Here is a 16,057-nt window from a genome sequence, read left to right as displayed (position 1 = left end):
CGGCGCACAGGCTGTGGCGCTTCTGTGCAGTGGGAGAGGAGGCCAGGTGGCCCCGGCGCACAGGCTGTGGTTCTCCTGTGCAGTGGGAGAGGAGGCCAGGCGGCCCCGGCACACAGGCTCTGGTTCTTCTGTGCAGAGGGAGAGGAGGGGCTGCTCGGGGTAGTGCAGGTGCTGGACTATCCTGTGACCTGCTCACACAATTGTGCAATTTGGCCTTCAGGAAACTCAGCTGAAGAGTTTCCAGGCCAGGCGCGGTGGCTCACGCCTGTAATCCCAGCCCTTTGGGGGGCCAAGGAAGGCTCACATGAGCCCAGGAGTTGGGAGGCTGCAGTGAGCTGTGATCGCACCACTGCACTCCAGCCTGTGGGACAGAGTGAGGCCGTCTCCACAATATATAAATAAATGAAAACATTTTGGGTTTCTGTTTTGGAGACAATAAATTATAACCTAGGTCTGGAATTGCTTTTTATCTCAACTATCAGAATAGTCTTCAATTTATGACTCTGAATTGAAACTATTTGGAGCTTTCTGGAAGCTTCACAAAGTGGAGCAGAGCAAGGGCTGGGCCCAGGCCATTTTATAAATCCTCAAGTTCCCAGTGCGTGCAGCTTGACTCAGAGCCCCAGAAATGTTTGCTGAATGAATGAGTGATGCAGCCGGGGAGGTATCCAGGCTTTGAGCTCAGGACAGTGCCGCAGGAGAGGGAACTCGCCAGCAAGTTTCCACAGAGAGCTAAGGCCAAGAAAACCAAGGGAGTAATTTCCCAGATGCAGACATCTGTTCTCTATGCACGGCCTTGCGCAAACCATGGGGACAAAGATGGACAGAGCCAGCCCCTGCCCTGGAGTCCAGGTCCAATGGAGACTGACCACTGACAAGGATGGACAGGTGCTCTGCATTGGAGGGGTCCAGTGGGCTCATGGGGTTGGCCCCAACCATGCCTGGCCTAAGAATGGTTTTTAAATGGAAAAAAAATACTTTGTGACACATGAAATTAAAATTTCATGACTGGGTGCGGTGTCTCATTGCTGTAATACCAGCACTTTGGGAGGCCGAGGTGGGCAGAACCCCAGAGCCCAGGAATTCAAGACCAGCCTGGGCAACATGATGAAACCCCATCTCCCCATAAAATACGAAAATTAGCCGGGTGTGGTGTGGTGTGCCTGTGAGCCCAGGAGGTTGAGGCTACAGTGAGCCATGATTGTGCCACTGCATTCCAGACTGGATGGCGGGGAGACCTTGTCTCAAAAAAAGGGAAAATTTCAATATCCATTAAAAAAATGTTATTGGAGGCCAGGCTTAGTGGCTCATGCCTGTAATACAGCACTTTGGGAGGCTGAGGTGGGCGGATCACCTGAGGTCAGGAGTTCAAGACCAGCCTGGCCAACATGGTGAAACCCTGTCTCTACCAAAAATACAAAAATTAGCTGGGCGTGGTGGTAGGCGTCTATAATCCCAGCTGTTTGGGAGGCTGAGGCAGGAGAATTGCTTGAACCTGGGAGGCAGAGGTTGCAGTGAGTCGAGATCGTGCCATTGCACACCAGCCTGGGCAACAAGAGTGGAACTCCCGTCTCAAAAAAAAGATGGTATTGGAACACAGCCATATCTATTTGTTTATGTATTGTGTGACTGCTTTCAAGCCACCATGGCAGGGTGGACAGAAACTTCATGGCCCACAAAATCTAAAATGTTTACTCTCTTGCCCTTTGTGGGAAGAGTGTGTTCACTGCTGAGCCAGAGGAAGTGGCCTCTAAGTCTGCAGGGATCTCAAGTCCAATTGGATCATGTCTGTCCTGATTAAAACCCCACCGGCCCCTTGCCCCATTGGAATGACCAAAATCCTGTGTGTGGCCTTGAGGCCAGCTGCTGTCCCTGCACTTGCCCTCTCTGTCCCTCACTCCCCTGCACTCAGGCAGTGCCAGCCCCAGTCCCGGGAATGGCCCACTCCCCTGCCTGTGTCTCACAAGCTGTCTTTTCATGGCTGTGTCTTGGTTTGCCTGGGCCCCTGCTTGAGACAAGCCCAAGGGTTCACAGATGAATTGAGGTAAACACAGATTCCCAATGAGAGACGGTGAGAGGTCAGCCTGAGGACCGAGGGCAGGTCTGTGCTCTGGACTCCACACAGGCTTTGCAAAGCAGCTGGGAGAAGAAGGATGGGGCTGTCCCTAAAGCTGCTGTCCCTGCAGGGCCAGGGCCGGTGAGTGAGAAAGGCAACATGGTCTCAGCTGCCGCAGCCCCAGCCACATCCACATCTGGTGACGGAGAATGCAGGAAGTGGCTGGTCATATTCCTGACCCGAAGACAGTGGTAGGGACAGTGCCTTTGGGGAGACAGGAGGGCTGTACCTGGAACTCAGTGAGGGTGGGACGAAGTCGAGTGAACGACCAGATGGCAGAAGCCACAAGCATGCGCCTTAGAGGGCACCTGGGCCCCTCCCAGAGTCTGCTGACCCCGCCCCCAGGTACTCCTCTGCACCCCGACATGTCAGAACTGCCCATGGAGGATGAGGAAGAAATCCAGGCTAGTGGAGGAGACAAACCAAAAACTGCAGACAAGACAAACAGCCAAGCAACCCCAGGCACTCAAAGACAAGGGGAGGTTTCTCGGCAGAGAACAGACCAGACATGGCCAGAAGTGCTCCATGAAGGCAGGGGCAGTCAGCTGGAACCCAGCTGACCGAAAATGGCTTTGCAAAGACTGAGCCCCAAGGCCCCTCCTGGAACACAGTTATGCTGGAAGCTGCAAAGCTGGCGACAACCCCTGCACACACCCACCCTAGAGGCACCCGGGAGAGGTCCCTGACACCAAGTCCACCCTGGTGACAGCCTCTCTGCCAGGCTCTAGCCTCCTCCCTTGCGCCCCTCCACACAGCAGCCAGTCACCAGATCATGTCTCTCCTTTGCTGAAACCCTCAAAAGGGCTCCTCTGTCACTCACAACTGAGCCAAAGTCTTTAAAAGGCCCTAGTGCCCTGACCTCTGTACCCTCCCCAACGTCACCTCCCCCCAGTGATCACCACCTACTGGGCTGCAGCCAGGCAGGCCTTAAGCACGTTAGGCCTCCCCACGCTGGCCGCCTGTGCACCGTCCTCCTTACCTTGTGCTGCCCCCCTCAGAGCGCTGTGCCCCTCACTCCTTCAAGTCCTCGCTCAGATGTCACACCCTCAAGTAAGGTTACCCCATCAGCACGCAGACCCCACCCTATTTGCTGCATCCCATCCCATCCTCTGACAAGCTATTCCAGTAAATTTTTATTATTTATTTTACAATGTTTCCCCTCCCCTCAGCCCCACTAGAATGTCGGCTCGGTGGGGTCAGGGATTTAAGGCAGAAGAATGAAAATGCCCAACCTAAAATACAAGATCTACAAAAGCACCTGGCTACATGGGGCCAGGCTGAGCAACTGTATGGTGTCTACAAAGGGCCTCAACCTGGCCACATAGCCACGCCCAGCAGCAAAGACAAATGTACAGGGAAAGGGAGGGTGTGAGGTTCAACACCCACCTAGAGAAACATGTTGTTTACAGCTGCTTTACTTCAAAAAAAGAAAAAAAGGCATAGCTCTCTTTTTCAATTAAACAGAAAACTACATAATTACGTTCAAACACTCTCACTTAAGAGCCTGCCTCATGGCAAGGACAGAGCTGTCCTGGGAAGAGTCAGCTGCACTTTGGCACCATCTCAGGTGCCTGTCCAAGCCTGACCTGAATGGGACTGGCCAAGTGAGGGGTCAGTCCTGCAGTCTGCGCTCACACCTCTTCTCCAGATCTGCCATCTCCCTCAGGACCAGAGCCACGCTGTACCGCAGCTCCTGGAATTTGGCTGTGGGGACCTCGAAGCGGTATGCTGACCCATCTGAAAGCTTCAGCTGCATCAGGACGCTGGGCTGCAGGGAGCGAGCCAGGGCACTGGTAGAGATTGCTACATCCACCCGCCACCGAAAGTCAGCAACATGGGGCAGCCAGGCCCCCTGCTGCTGGGCCACGCAATCAAGGAGGGGCCGCTGGCTCCCAAATACCACGCTGGCCAAGTCCCCGACCAGGTCTTGGGGGATGCAGAGCTCCTGGAGCTGGTCCCTGAAGGTGTCAGGCTTCAGGCTGGCAGGGGGCAGACGGAGGGCTTGCTGGAGCAGCGTGTGCATGCCTGCCAACAGGGCACCCAGCCGCTCCTCCGGCAGGTCGGCGCTGACCCGAAGACGCTGCACAGCCTCTCGGCAGTCCTCCCCTTGCAGGCTGCTGACCACAAGCTTCAGCAATTTTCTGAACGTGCTCCTGTCTAGGTTGCCTAGTAGTCGGGCCATTGCTGCCACCTCTGGAGGAAGCTGGGCCCCCAAGAAACTCACTCGGCCACTGTGACTATCACTAGGATGATGCAGGTACGGAGCTGCAGCCCCCACAGCAGACATTGCTGCTGCTTCTTCCTTGATTAGCCAGCCCAGGAGGTCGGTCCCAGATGCAGATGCCTAGAGTGGGGCAGGGGGAGAAGACCAGTGACTCTGACGTCCTTGGGGCCAGCGAGTGAGGGTTGATATGGTCCCCATCATCAGGATGCTGACAGTGTGAACTACCAATGACAGTCAGTGCTGGGGTGGTGGCCCTGGGAGCAGGTGGCAGAGGGGTCCATGACAGTCCCAGGAGGAGCGGAGGCCTCCCTGAGGAAGTGACATCTAAGGCATGAAGGGCAAGCAGGAATTGGCAGAGAAGTGGCGGAGCAGGGAGGAGGACCAGGAAACAGCACAAGTTCTCCAAGTAAGTTAACAGATGAAAGAATGAACTAGGGGAAAGGTCCAGGGAACATAGGGACACAGGCAGCTGGCGCCACGGACCACACTGAGACCATTTAACTATTCAACCTTGAATCCTTTACAACAGCGGGCAAGAAGAAATAGCATTTTCACCTGACAGGGAGATAAGGCTCTAGGCCAGGTGCAGTGGCTCAAGCCTGAAATCTCAGCACTTTGTGAGGGTGAGGCCAGCGGATTGCTTGAGCCCAGGAGTTGGAGACCAACCTGGGCATCATAGCAAGGCCCTGTTTCTACAAAAAATTTTAAAAACCAGCCAGGCGTGGTGGTGCACGTCTGTAGTCCCAGCTACTCAGAAGGCTGAGGACAGAGGATCCCTTGGACCCAGGAGGTTGTGGCTGCAGTGAGGCGAAATCGAGCCACTGCACTCCAGCCTGGACAACAGAGCGAGATGCTGTGAGGAAGGAAGCACGGAAGGAAGGGAGGGAGAGGGGGGAGGGAGGGAGGGAGGAAGAAAAGAAAAGTAAAAAGAAATCAAAGCTGTAAACACAGCTGCCAAAATCAAGGACTGGAGCCTAGACCTGTCTATTCAGAAGTCCCAGCGGTTTCCACCACAGCCCTCAACCCCCGGGCTGGAGGCGCTGAGCAACGGGTGGCAACAGAGGCAAGTGCCGCATCTAAAGAGGGTGCCGACGCACCTGATGGGGCAGCGCAGCAGCACAAGCACCTGTTCACCTCAGCACAACAGGGGCTGGAGCAGAGCTCGGCGGGGCACAGCTCCTGTCCTCAAGGCACTTGTCAGGCCACTGCACAGCGCTGGGGGAGCCCAGGGAGCTCCTCAGGGGCTTCACGGCGCCTCTATTCTCCCTGAAAGTCAACGACCACCCACTGGCAACTCCTTCACCGCCCCGCCAGCACCAGCAGCGCCTTCCCACTCCAAAGGGCCATCCGGGAAGGCCTCCGGGGCGTCCGCTTCCGGTCACGCGGCTTGGCAGGCCGGGTTCGCACCCCGACTCCGTACCCGCGGCTCTGATAGGGGCGCGGGGGCCTTGGTACACAGAGTTGAGCGCCCGTCGCCGCCCCCACGGTTCGGGCTCAACCTACCGGCGGGCGCTCCTCCGCGGAAAAACCCCGCAGTATGGAGAGCTCCCCGGACACAGCGGCGAAGCAGCCTTTCCTAGGCCCGCACCCCCAGCCCGGGAGGGAGACTCCACCCGCTCCACCCCACGCTCCCGCGGTCCCAGTCGCCCCCAGCACCTGGTGCCGGCGATCCCCAGCTGATGCAGCCAAAAGCCGGCCGGGTCCCCGGAAGCGCCCCAAGGGCCACTTCCGGGTCGCTCTAGGAAAGCAGCAAGGACCGCCCCACTGTGGTCAGCTGGCCCGAGGGGCGGAGCCGAGGCCGCGCCAGGCCCCGCCCCCTCCCCGCCCGGGTGAGTCGGGGGTCGCCGCGGCGGGGTCCCAGGCCTGGGATTCGACGGTTTTTTTTTTTTTTCCCCCCGAGGAAAAGGGAAACAGAAGGCGGTGTTTTGTTTCCGTTTCTGAGGTAGAAACTGCAGCCTGGGCCCGCGTCTCCCTCCCAGCTCGCGCGGAGGAGGGTAAAGCGGGAGACGCCTCCCGTGGTCGGGGTCAGAATTCCAGTCACCTGAGGCTGAGGCGCTCGCTGGCTTTCGTCGGCTCCGGGTGGGCGGCGGGGAACGGGACCTTGCGGATCAGCGCGGAGCGGAGCCGAGCGGGCGTCCCTGTCCCGCGTGCACGGTCTGCGCCGCCAGGGTTTTGAGAGCTGCCCCGTTTCCCCTCCGGTCGGGTGGCGGCCGGCGCGGGTGACTCCGTTCCGCCTTGGGCTGCTCTGTTGGGCCCTAGTGCAGGAGCTTGGTCCGAAACAATGGCCTCCCGTACGTTTATTTAACATGTATTTTACTATAGTGAAAAATAATGTGCCAAAATCATTGAATTGTATAAAATGGGTGAATTTATATGGTATGTGAATTATAGCCCAATAAAACTTTTTTTTTTTTAGACTGAAAAGAAGGGAAACAACCTAATTAAATGGGCAGAAGATTTGAGTGGACATCAAGGAAGATACAAAGTGAGTAATGGGTACTTGAAGCCTTCAGCATCGTTGGCTATTAGAGAAATGCGAATTGAAGCCACAGGGAGGTACCATTTCATACCATTAGAAGGGTTATAATAAAAATGACAGGCTGGGCGCGGTGGCTCCCGCCTGTAATACCAGCACTTTGGGAGGCCGAGGCGGGCAGCCAGATCTCAGGAGAACTCTATCATGAACACATAACTTAAGGGTATGGCAGTGAACCATTCCTGAAAAGCCACCCCCGCGATCCGATCACCTCCCACCAGGCCCCACCTCCAGCACTGGGGATTACCTTTCAGCATGAGATTTGGGCGGGGACACAGATGCAAACCACATCAGCCATACAATGGAATAGTGTTCAGTAACAAATAGGAGTGGAGACTGGGTGTGGTGGCTCATGCCTATAATCCCAGTACTTTATGAGGACTAGGTGGGAGGACCACTTGAGGCTAGTAGTTCAAGACCAGCCTGGGCGACATATCAAGGCTTCATTTTTACAAAAATTTTTAAAAAACCAGGTGTGGTGGTGTGCACCTATAGCAGGGGTCCCCAACCCTCAGGCTATGGACCACTACAGTTCAGTGGCCTGTTAGGAACTGGCCTCACAGCAGGAGGTGAGGGCAGCCTATAGGCCCAGCTACTTGAGAGGCAGAGTGAAGACCGCTTGAGTCCAGGAATTTGAGACCAGCCTGGGGAACATGGCAAGACTCCATTCCTAAAACAAAACAAAACAAATCAAGTCTAAAAACCATGCTGAGGGAGGATTGTTTAAAGGGAATGGATCTGGGAAGTTTAGAAAGAGACTGCATCTGTAAGGTGTTATTTCCCTTTAAAATATCTGAAGCAAAAATGTGAAGTGCTATCATTTGTGAGGTCAGAGCAGTGGTTACATGGCAGACCCCCCCGCCCCCAGAAGTAAGGAGAGCCAGGAACCTGGGGGTGAGTTTTGGAGACAGTTCCCACCCAAAGGCCAGAGTGCCTGGAGAACTCTCATCCTATTGTAGCAGGACAACCTGCAGACAGAACTTCTCAGACACCGGGTTAAAGAAAGAAGGGGTTTTATTGGGCCGGGAGCTTCAGCAGACTTGTGTCTGAAGAGCCAAGCTCCTTGAAAAAGAAATTATTGGCCCTTTTAAGGGCTTACAACTCTAAAGGGTCCACGTGAAAGGGTTATTATAATAGATCGGGCAAGCGTGGAGAACGTGACTGGGGGCTACATGCATCAACTAACAGAACAGAAAGTTTTACAGTGCTTTCTTATGCAATGTCTGGAATTTACAGATAACACAAACAGTGCAGGTTAGAGGTTGATATTATTATTATATTATTTTTAACCACCAGGGCTGGGTGATCGTGCCAAGGTCATCTGGCTATTTATCTTCTGTTTCTTTCTTTTTGTTTTTTCCCTCTTCTCCTGTCTTTTAAACTAGTCAAGACAGGGGGAGAGGAGGGCAGCATGAGAAGTGGTGGTCTCCTTCCTTACTATGATCAACATTTGTAAGTTAATTTAGCTTGAAACAATTTCAAGCTTAGATAAAAGGTTGCATGAATAGTGCACCTTCCCAGAGACCCCCATTCAAGGGTCACCAGGTGTCCCTGCAATGTCTCTGAAGGAAAACACCCTGTTGCCTGGCAAGAGTGGTGTCATCTTGAAGCAAAATCACTGTGGTGGCTGATGTTAGACTCCTGCGTACCAAGGTCTTCACACAAGGCCTGTAGCGTTGATAACCCCTCAGAAAGATGCTTACCTAACTTCCCCAGCAGTCAGGAATTCTGCAAGAAAGTCTGAGGCATCACCAGCTGCACGTTTTTACCAAAAATCTTGCTATATAAAGGATGCTTTCTGGAGGGCAGGTGCAGGGATCCACTGTCTTGTGGCTGCCCGAGATACTACTTCTGTTCATAAGTCTCTATTAAATGTTTCTTTCCGAGAAACTGCATTTGTCAGCCTCTTTTTTCAACCTCTCAGCTCCCTCGGCCTTTGGGGGTAGGTTTGTGTGACCTGCTCACTGCGGAGCTATCCTTCAGAGCATGAGGACTCGGCCGAGGGTCATGAGTTGCACTCACTTGTCCTATTTCTTGTCTCCTTCAATCTAGAACAGCCTTTCCATCCCCTGGACTTTCAGGACCCTGAAGTTTAATGTTTATATGCAGTCCTTATGGAAAATGTTTCTCAAATTATCATCATTCTCTTGGTCAAAGCAGTGACAGAGCCTGCCCAGATTCAAGAAGACATTGCTCCTGCTCTCAACGGGAGGGATGCCAAAGAACCTGTGGCATCCTCAGTCAGCCACAGCAGATACCGTGGTGGTAACTCGGGCAAGAAGCACCAACACTTGCGAAAGCCAGGTGTCTCCAGGGCCTGAGGCTCAGGATATTTACACAGTGTCAAAACATCACCATGCAGTGTAATTATTATTAATTACAAAAGGGAATAAGGTAGCTTCACAGGAGACAAACCAGGCAAACAGCACCCTGGCCAAATGATCTAAGATAACACCATTAATGCATAAACTAATGCCATTCTCCAACTGTCAGCTGTGGTGGGAAGACATCACTGCACAGCTGCCCGAGACACTTCCACCCAAACTTCTCTCTGCTGGGTGTCAAGCTTGAAGCCATCTGATGGCTCCTCCATCTTCCTGGTTACCTCACTATTTTCTATCCCAGGCATTTCTCTGAACAAGACGTTTGCATCCTTAATCCTATCTTGACGTCTTCTTCTTGGAGGACCCAGACCAACATAAATGAGCCAAAAGCAGCTTGAGAAAACCAGTGATCAGACGGACATTTGGGACTGGCCCACCCACCATCTGCAGGTGAAGAGGGTACTGTTCTGATTAGGAGGTGGGGCACTGACAGTCCCTGGCACAAGGTGAGGCTCCACTACTAAGCTTTCCCTTGTGACCTGGGAAAATGTCTCAGCAGAAAGGAGTCTGTGCAAGGGACAATGATGCAGGCATTTGAAAGGTGCAAGGATGGCTGGATCCCGGAGCAAGGCTGTACCGCCTGCAGCAGAGAATAGAACACTTGTCTATGGGACCTCAAATGGCCCTGCATCCACACACGCTTCCAGTATGAGCTGAGCTCTGTCAGGCCTCCCCAGGCGTGACGTCAGGCAGCCCAGCAGCATCCATCAGAATGTGGCAAGGGCATGGCCAGGATGGTATCCACACAGGGCCAGAGCGCCAGAGTGAGATGAGGGAGCAGGCAGCCCAACCCACGTGCCTCCCTCAGCTCAAGCCTATGGCTGTACATGGCACACGTGATGTGCAGCTCAAGTCTATAGCTGCAGCGGGTTCCTGCGTGGCTGACGGAGGGTGATTTGTAGATGGATGGGCTCAGTGCATGGCACACGTGAAATAGGCAGCAGCAGCTGTATTACTGCCACTCTCAAGGATGGGAAGGAAAACCTTCCCAGTGGGCAGAACTGCAGGCAGCATGCCCGGCCACCCCATGTCTGCAAACAGAAGTGGCCTGAGGTGAGAATGCCCAGACTTCTGGGCAGTGGCCTTGTGTCCCCACCTTCTGTGGGGGCCAGAAGGAAAAGGAGCCTGCAGACGAGGTCTGGGTTGAAGCAGTGGTGAACACACAGGAGGGCACAGAGTGGGAAGGTGTTCGCACATATCTGCCCACCAAGGCATCCAGCACATGAGGCACTGAGCAGCCAAGCAGACGAAATCACTCACCGGTGGACACCAGTCCTCACCGCCAGCCACTCTGGAGCGTGAAAGGGGTGACCCTGGTGACAAAAATGAAGATTCCATATGGAAGACCTCCTTCACCCTGGGTCTCATGTTGCCGGGCGCAGTGGTTCATGCCTGTAATTCCAGCACATTGGGAGGCCGAGGCAGGAGGAGGAGCATGAACTCCCTTACCAGGGCCTGCCTGGCAGCTGCCACCTCTGGCATATTGTCCATAACAGGGTGGACGCCATCATGCCCTTTCTATCCTGGAAAGACTGGCCGTTTGTTCTCACACGGATGGACGCCTATTTCAGGTACCAGCTGGCCTTTCCTACAGAGCCTCAGCCCACACCACTGCCTGGGGCTTAGGTTGCTTCATTCAGAGGCATGAATCCTCACACAGCAGCATCCTAGTGGGACCCACTGGTGCCTGTATTGTAGCAGCCAGCCTCATGCAACTCTGCACTGGCCTCCTAGAGGCTCAGCTGAAGCAGCAGCGTGGAGAAGATGCTCTGAAAGGATGGCACCATCCTTTGGGAAGCCATACATCAATTTGGATACTTTTTCTGGTACTGTGCTCCCAACAGAAAGAACACATGAGTCTGGGAAACAGATTTGAAGCAGGAGTGGCCCAACTCACCCAAACTCTCCCATAACCTACTGGGAGATTTTGTGTTTCCTCTCTACATGGTTCTGGACTTTGTAGGGTTGGAGGTCCAGTGCCCCAGGAGCACACAACAAGGATCCTACTGAATAAGCTACAGCTGCTGCAAGGACGTTTGAGCTTCTCAAACCCAGGGACCTACCAGGTCTGCTGTGTTGATAGTTGTAATTTTAGATAAGTAATGAACAGAAAAGAAGAGAACATTTCAGCCCTGAGACCAATTCCAGTGATGAAGACTGTAGCTAATCCAACTAACCACTTCCTTCTGAGTTTCTTTTCAGGAAGAAAACCCATGGGAACCAGGGTTTTCTGAATTGATAAGAATTAGAACTGGCTGGGTGTGGTGGCTTACACCTGAAATCCCAGCACTTTTGGAGGCTGAGGCAGGAGGATGGCTTGAGTCCAGGAGTTTGAGACCAGCCTGAGCAACATGGCAAAACCCTGTGTCTACAAAAAATACAAAAAATTAGCCAGGCATGGTGGCACATGCCTGTAGTCCCAGCTACTCGGGAGACTGAGGCGGAGGATTGCTTGAGCCTAGGAGGTGGAGTTTGCAGTGACCTGAGATTGTACCACTGCACTTCAGCCCGGGTGATGTTAGGTTTTGAAGGGAAGGCAAGGGTTAAAGAATCTCACACACACACACACACACACACACACACACACACGGTGGCTTAACAGCAACACAGGTATGTTGCAAAAACCTGTGGAGATGGGAGACCAGCTTAGTGCCAGAACCCGTTGACTACTTACAGGCTGGGGCAATTATAGGCCTGCGTGGGAGAGGTCGGGGCCGGGGGGCATGGCCTGCTTCCTGGGAAAATGTTGATGACATGTTCTCAGGATGAGGCGGTTCTGGCCCTTGTTCCGGCAGAATGGGGTGTTCCTTGCACTTTCTCCCAGCAGAATATAAGAGGCAGGCTGTTTCTCACCACCCAAACCCCCGTAGAATGTTTCATTTTGAACAAGGTCTGCAAAATGGTGGGGTCATACAAAATGGTGCAAGTTGGACTAACATTCTTGCTTTATACTTTATTTTTTATTTTTATTTTTTTGACAGTCTCACTCTGTCGCCCAGGCTGGAGTGCAGTGGTGCGATCTCAGCTTACTGCAGCCTCTGCCTCCTGGGTTCAAGTAATTCTCCTGCCTCAGGCTCCTGAGTAGCTGGGACTACAGGTGTGTGCGCCACCACACCTGGCTAATTTTTGTATTTTTAGTAGAGACGGGGTTTCACCATGTTGGCCAGGCTAGTCTCCAACTCCTGACCTCAAGTGATCTGCCTGCCTCAGCCTCCCAAAGTGCTGGGATTACAGGTGTGAGCCACCGCTCCTGGCCACCTACTTTTATATAAAGGGAAGAGGGTGGTGGTTGATTATCTGGCTGGTTCCTGCGGAATAGGGATGCTGTAATCAGGATTTGGGTTTTGAAGCAGTGGGTGTCTGACTTCAGAGTCACTTTCCTGGAGGTGCTGATACTGGACTTGGCGGAGTAGGATCATATCAGTGTCTTTCTGGGTGGCTGCCTGGACAAGGGAGTTCAGCCTTCGGGAGGTAAAGTGGGATATGAAGGTGAGTACACACAGGCCAACTGTTAGGAGGAAGAAAATTAGGAGCCTAAGAAGAGGTTACCCAAGGTATCCACATTAGGAGGGACGACCCCTGCCTCCAAGAGTTAGTGGCTTGATGTTGGATTTCTGCAGCCCTGTCTCGGAGCCTGTGGGCTGTGTCTCGAACAGTGCCATATTCATGAACATTTAAACAGCCTTCTTGGAGATCCACACATGTGCACCCCTTCTCAGTGGCTGACAGGTCTATAGTCCTTCGGTTCTGGAGAACAACTCCCACAGGGGAACCTACCTGCCTTTGGAGGCTTGTGATGGAAGTAGGCATGTCCTCTAGGTATTATAGAGGACTGCAGAGATTTTTATATATGTAAGAGGCAGCTGAGGCTGACACACCCAACCCGCCATTCTGGTGCCAAGTTCGACAGAGAGGCTTAATCCTGTTACCAGAGGAAGGAGATGTAGAGCCAGCTTAGCGTGCTCGTGCTCAGAGGAGGAGGAAATAGGGAGAGCCTGAATGGTTTGGTTGTTAGGCAAAATGTTAATGTTTGGAGACTGAAACACCAGGGTGTATGTTTGTAACCCAGCTGCCAGCAGGCAAAGATAAGTTTGTTTCATACAGAAAGAAAAGGTGGGGAGAGGGTTGGCAGGCTAAAGTTGTAAACGAAGGTAGCGAGCTGTGAGAAGATGGGGGGGTGAACCCTGAACAAATGTTTTGTTCCAACTTTTTGTTTTTCCAGGTTGAATAGCTGTTCACAAGGGTAACCCCTGTGAAGGCCAGATAAGGGATGTTGCTGGGAGAGGAGGTGAAGGCTGTTGAGTTTCGGAGAGAGAAACAGGTTTTCGTTAATAAGTGGCTATTGCAGTACAGGCAGGGCAGAAGGATATAGGTTGCAGCTGAGGGAATTGTGTGTGCATTTTTTCCAGGGAGCGCCCTTGAGTTGGATACATGGAGAGCGAGCGGTGCTGGCAGAGAGGGGAGGGGTTGGTAAGAGGTATTTTATGGAATCCAGCTTGTAACATGTTTAGAGGTTACGAGGCAAAGGAGGGTAACAGCCCTGTGTGTGACGGTCTGAGTGGATTTGATGGATTGCAGGGAAAGGTGTTCATCCGAACAAGATTATAAACAGGTTTTGGGAATGAATTGGCAGAGTAGGGGAGATGCAGGTTTATTTTGGACCAAGTTTCTGTAGTTAGGTTAACAGGAAGGGCTGTGAACTGCTGGATTTGTGTGGACAAACAAATTTAACAGTTGGAAGAAAGAGGGGAGTGTGACTGATTTAAGAGCAATGTGTGAGGCTGACGAAGGGGACCTGGCTGCCAGAGATTGGGGGTGAGGACTTAGCATATCCACAAAGGACAAAATGAAAAAAGGCGATTTGAGTAGGAGTGAAATTCTGAAAGGTGCCCTGTAACCATAGCTCCTGGATTGATGTGAGGAATTCGAGTGGAGTATCCAGGGACGTGGGGAGGGAGAGATCTGAAACAAGGTATGAGATAAAAGATTGAAATTGGAGGTGGAGAGTGTTACGGACCAGGGCCTTCTGGATAGGCAACTTCTGCAACTCTTGTTAAGCACAGGGAGGTTGGTCCTGTGAGGGGGAAGAATATTTTTTGCGGGGGGAGAAAACTTCTGGATGTGGATCTGGAGCTTTTCTTAGTTTGGAATGGTGTATCCAGTGTGGAAAGCGTGTTAGCTTTGCCGCTGTGGGAGTAGCTGGAATAACCTGCTGAGGACTCGTCCACTTAGGTAGGAGAGGGGAGGAGGAGTCTGTGATCCAGACCCAGTCCCCACTGGTTGTAGGGACAGGAACCAGTGTTTTGAGGATGGACTTTCAGGCGGAGGCAGGTACGCGTTTGTGGACTGTCTATTAGATGGTGAGAGAGGTGTAATGCTGGCCAAGTATCCCATGCAGAAGGGCAGGGAGATAAGGGAGATTTTGGAGGATAAAGGGGTGTCCATACATATGTTCAAATGGGCTTAGGCTGAGGGGCTTGTGAGGAATGGCTTATAAAGGCATGAGGAGAAGTGAAGTTTAGGCCATTTTAACCTCCAGGAAGAGTTCGGATAACTGTTGTTTTAGAAGGCCATTGGCCCATTCAATCTTACCTGAAGATTGGGGGCAATAAGGAATATGGAAGGCCCATTTGATGTGTAGAGCCTTTGCCAGCTGTTGGTTAACCTGTGAGACAAATGTTGGCCTGCTGTCTGCCTGGATGAAACAGGGGAGTCCAAACCAGGGGACAATATGGGTGAGGAGAATAGAAGTGACAGTTTGCTTTATCAGTAGTAGTAGTAGTGGTAGGAAAAGCCTCTATACATCCATACGATCTACTATTGTCAGAAGGTTCTGGACTTATTTTACAGGGAGCATGCAGGTGAAGGTGATTTGCCAGTCCTGTCCTGGCAGGTGTCCTCGGGCCTGGCGTGTGGGGAAAGGGGGTGATCTGATGGCATCCTGAGGGGAAGTTTGAGTGCAAAGGGAACATGCCTTAGTGACATCTTTGAGATTGGTGGCCATGGTGGGAGAATGTATACGTTTTTAAGAGCTGAAGTAGAGGGAGGCAACCAGCATGGAAATGGTTGTGCACATATAAAAGTACAGAAGGTTGTTTTTTTTTTTGGAGACAGAGTCTTGCTCTGTCACCCAGACTGGAGTGCAGTGGCGTGATCTTGGCTCAATGCAAACTCCGCCTCCCGGGTTCAAGCAGTTCTCTGCCTCACCCTCCTGAGTAGCTGGGATTACAGGCGCATGCCACCACACCTGGCTAATTTTTGTGTTCTTAGTAGAGATGGGGTTTCACCATGTTGGCCAGGCTGGTTTTGAACTCCTGACCTTGTTTACACCTGCCTCAGCCTCCCAAAGTGCTGGGATTACAGACGTGAGCCACCAGGCCTGGCCCAGGAGGTTTTTAAAACTTGGCCAAGACAATTTTAGCACTGAGGTAGAACCATTTTTTCCTGAATGGCACCAGCCAGGACAAGTGAGGTTTGTTCCTCCTGGGTATATACAGGGTATATGCTGGGAAAACTGGGCAATAATGATGGGGTTTAAGGGCTGCCTGCTGGGCTACCTAATTTGCTAAAAAATTTCCCTTGGTTATGGCATTTGTAGCCTTTTGGTGTCCCTTACAGTGGATGATGGTGGCCTGCAGTGGTAGTTTAGCTGCCTCCACCAGCTTGTGTGTGTTTGCCATTTACTATGGGGGTTCCTTTTAGCTAGGAAACTCCTTTCCTGCCAGATTAAGGTGTGAGAATGTAGGATGCGGTATGCATATTTGGTATTGGTGTAATTTTTTTCTTTTTTCCTGTAA

The 16,057-nt window shown here is 52.4% G+C and overlaps 1 protein-coding gene across 6 annotated transcripts; it reads right to left on the bottom strand.

Moving 5' to 3' along the window:
* Nucleotides 1-3,236: 3,236 nt before the first annotated feature.
* On the bottom strand, nt 3,237-6,737 carry COMMD5 (COMM domain containing 5). Of its 6 annotated transcripts, none has more exons than XM_011977216.1 (2): nt 6,382-6,737; nt 3,237-4,460 (listed from the first exon to the last, which is right to left on the bottom strand). In XM_011977216.1, the coding sequence occupies exons 1-2, from the start codon at nt 6,646-6,648 to the stop codon at nt 3,729-3,731; spliced, it is 999 nt and encodes a 332-aa protein (XP_011832606.1). In that variant the 5' UTR covers nt 6,649-6,737; the 3' UTR covers nt 3,237-3,728. The 6 variants fall into 6 exon arrangements, with proteins under 6 accessions (XP_011832606.1, XP_011832621.1, XP_011832613.1 ...); XM_011977231.1 differs by lacking the exon at nt 6,382-6,737 and adding an exon at nt 5,997-6,070; XM_011977223.1 differs by lacking the exon at nt 6,382-6,737 and adding an exon at nt 5,844-6,065 and having other exon boundaries at nt 3,238-4,460.
* Nucleotides 6,738-16,057: the final 9,320 nt, after the last annotated feature.

This window comes from Mandrillus leucophaeus, unplaced genomic scaffold (assembly GCF_000951045.1).
Source record: "Mandrillus leucophaeus isolate KB7577 unplaced genomic scaffold, Mleu.le_1.0 Scaffold1024, whole genome shotgun sequence".
NCBI classification, from domain to species: domain Eukaryota; kingdom Metazoa; phylum Chordata; class Mammalia; order Primates; family Cercopithecidae; genus Mandrillus; species Mandrillus leucophaeus.
The sequence above is the reverse complement of the archived record's forward strand: the minus strand, read 5'-3'. Positions and strand labels throughout refer to the sequence as shown.

Coding starts and splice junctions, on each gene's coding strand:
- COMMD5 (XM_011977216.1), bottom strand. CDS start 6,648: ATGTTAAATAAACGTACGGGAGGCCATTGTTTCGGACCAAGCTCCTGC. Junction 4,461..6,381: donor AGCGAGCGCCTCAGCCTCAG/GTGACTGGAATT, acceptor GCCCCACTCTAG/GCATCTGCATCTGGGACCGA.